Source organism: Nipponia nippon, unplaced genomic scaffold (assembly GCF_047370975.1).
Source record: "Nipponia nippon isolate SJK-2023a ecotype South Korea unplaced genomic scaffold, ASM4737097v1 scaffold_26, whole genome shotgun sequence".
Classification (NCBI taxonomy): domain Eukaryota; kingdom Metazoa; phylum Chordata; class Aves; order Pelecaniformes; family Threskiornithidae; genus Nipponia; species Nipponia nippon.
The window spans coordinates 1,212,351-1,214,450 of record NW_028262343.1 but is presented as its reverse complement, the minus strand read 5'-3'; the positions used below and the strand labels follow the sequence as shown (position 1 = coordinate 1,214,450).

At 46.7% G+C, this 2,100-nt stretch overlaps 1 protein-coding gene across 1 annotated transcript; it reads left to right on the top strand.

Annotated features, from left to right (window-relative positions):
* Positions 1-327: 327 nt before the first annotated feature.
* On the top strand, positions 328-1,829 carry LOC148055136 (uncharacterized). The gene is given in 3 exon segments (XM_087762392.1): positions 328-876; positions 977-1,618; positions 1,620-1,829. Coding segments are annotated over 3 exon segments (1,401 nt in total).
* The last annotated feature ends 271 nt before the right edge of the window (positions 1,830-2,100 follow it).

Below are 2,100 nucleotides of genomic sequence, written 5' to 3'. Positions count from 1 at the left end.
GAGATAAGCTTTGCTTGCTCGTGGATGCTAGATCATATTATAAAAGGGATAGATTGTAAAAATAAAGTGGCTTCGCCTAAACTCATATGCGGAGTCCGTGTTTAATTGCCACAAATGGTGACCCCCGACGTGATTCAGTCCTATGACGTGATACGGTCCTAAGAACCACGGACGAGAGAGCGGCTGGTGGCAAGCCCAGCTGAACTTTATTGCAGCGGACCAGAGAGCTGAACTCTACTGCAGAGGACCAGAGAGAGCTGCTTGTCGACAATCAATCGCTTCGGGAAAAAGAGGTGAGCAGCTGGGGATGGGAAAATGGGGGCGCAAATGTCCTCAGAAGAAAAATCTATTTTGCGTATATTTTTGCGAATCCTTGCAAAAAGGGGCATAAATTATGATGAAGGAAAGGTTCGGTTGTTGTTAACTTGGTTGCGAAAAAACAGGCAACAAGCGAACGCAGCGACCGCGTTCCAGGTGGAGACATGGGAGGAGGCAGGAAAAGTGTTATGGGAAGCGGCCACCAGGGGGGACAGTAACGCCACAAGTGTTTTGACGACGTGGCGTTTACTGAAAGACACTTTAGAACAATTAAAGTCAGACCGAAAGGCTGCAGCTTCTGATACCGCTCCGGAGCTAACCCCGCAGGGCACGCCAGAAACACCGACATCGGGTTCGTCCTCCGACATGCCCTTGCTCGCGGGTGCTCAGGCTGCACAACCCTCCACACCCCCCCGCGCCGCCGCTACCCTCTGCGCCGTTTACTCCTTCACCTGCTCCTATGGCTTCAACACCTCCGCTAGACCTTCAGATCCCGGCAACCAGTACTCCTCCACTTCCCCGCCCGCCCCCGGCCCCTGCTGCATCGGCACTCTTACCGCCTTTCTCTACTGCTTCTAATGCCGATACTCCACAAACCCATAATCAATTGCCGCCCGAGGAATGGGGGGTGTCAGCCGCTGCTGCGAGGTGGTAAAAGATTAGACACCAAGCGTTGCAAGCGGGAGATACAGCTTTTTGTTCAGCGATCGCGTGTCCCATCATACGCAGCAATGCAAATGTCCCCAATGAGCATGAACCTTTTGGCTATAATGTTTTAAAAGATCTACGACAAACAGTTGCTGTGCATGGACTGGGTTCTCCTTTTACACAATCCCTGCTATGGGGAATATTTACAAATGAAATAGTACCATTTGATATATGCACGCTTACTAATCTTATATTGACCCCAACGCAAAAGGTGATCTTTGAAAGCACCTGGCGTACCGCCTGCCAAAACGCCACAATTATCAATATGCAGCGACAACAAGGCGACCCTTTACAAGGGGCAGGACTCCCACAGCTTATGGGGGATCCACCGCTAAATCACCCAACGTTACAGGCACGGTTACGACCAGAGATATTAGCACAAGGCAGAGACCTTGCTTTACAGGCATTACTAAAAGTGCCGGATGTCGGAAGAGTGACAAAATCATTTACATTAATAAAGCAAGGGAGAGGAGAGGGATATATCTCACTCTTAGATCGTCTTAAAGAGGCTTTGGAAAAACAAGTCGAAAATGCAGAAGCAAGAGAGGTCCTACTCTTAAAATCAGCCTTTGAAAATGTGAATACGGACTGTACAAAAAGTGCTTTTGCCTCTAAAAAATCCCTCCTTAATGGACATCATAGAAGCTACCCAGAAGGTGGGGTCAATGTCCCATAATATGGAAACATTAGCTACAGCTTTTGCCACCACAATGAAAGTACAGAAATCATGTTTCTTCTTGATCAGAAAGCTGATTTTTCTCAAAGTAGCAAAGAAAAAAAAGATCAAAGGAATTAACAGTTGATGTCGCCCTGCAGAGATCTCCCAGGATTGTCCCAGTATAGGAGAATATTTATTATTCCCTTATTGCTTCCTTATATGTGCTGCTCACATCACAGTCTAGCACAGTCCCAAAATCAATGCATTGCACTGTCAAACTACCCAACATCCAGAGGCACATTTCTTCTCTTAGCAGCTTTCAATTACAGCAACAACAGGTTCAATCTAAGCTAAAACTTTAGGGTATTAATCACATCAAATGGCAAAATTACTTAACAAGTAACTAGAGATTATAA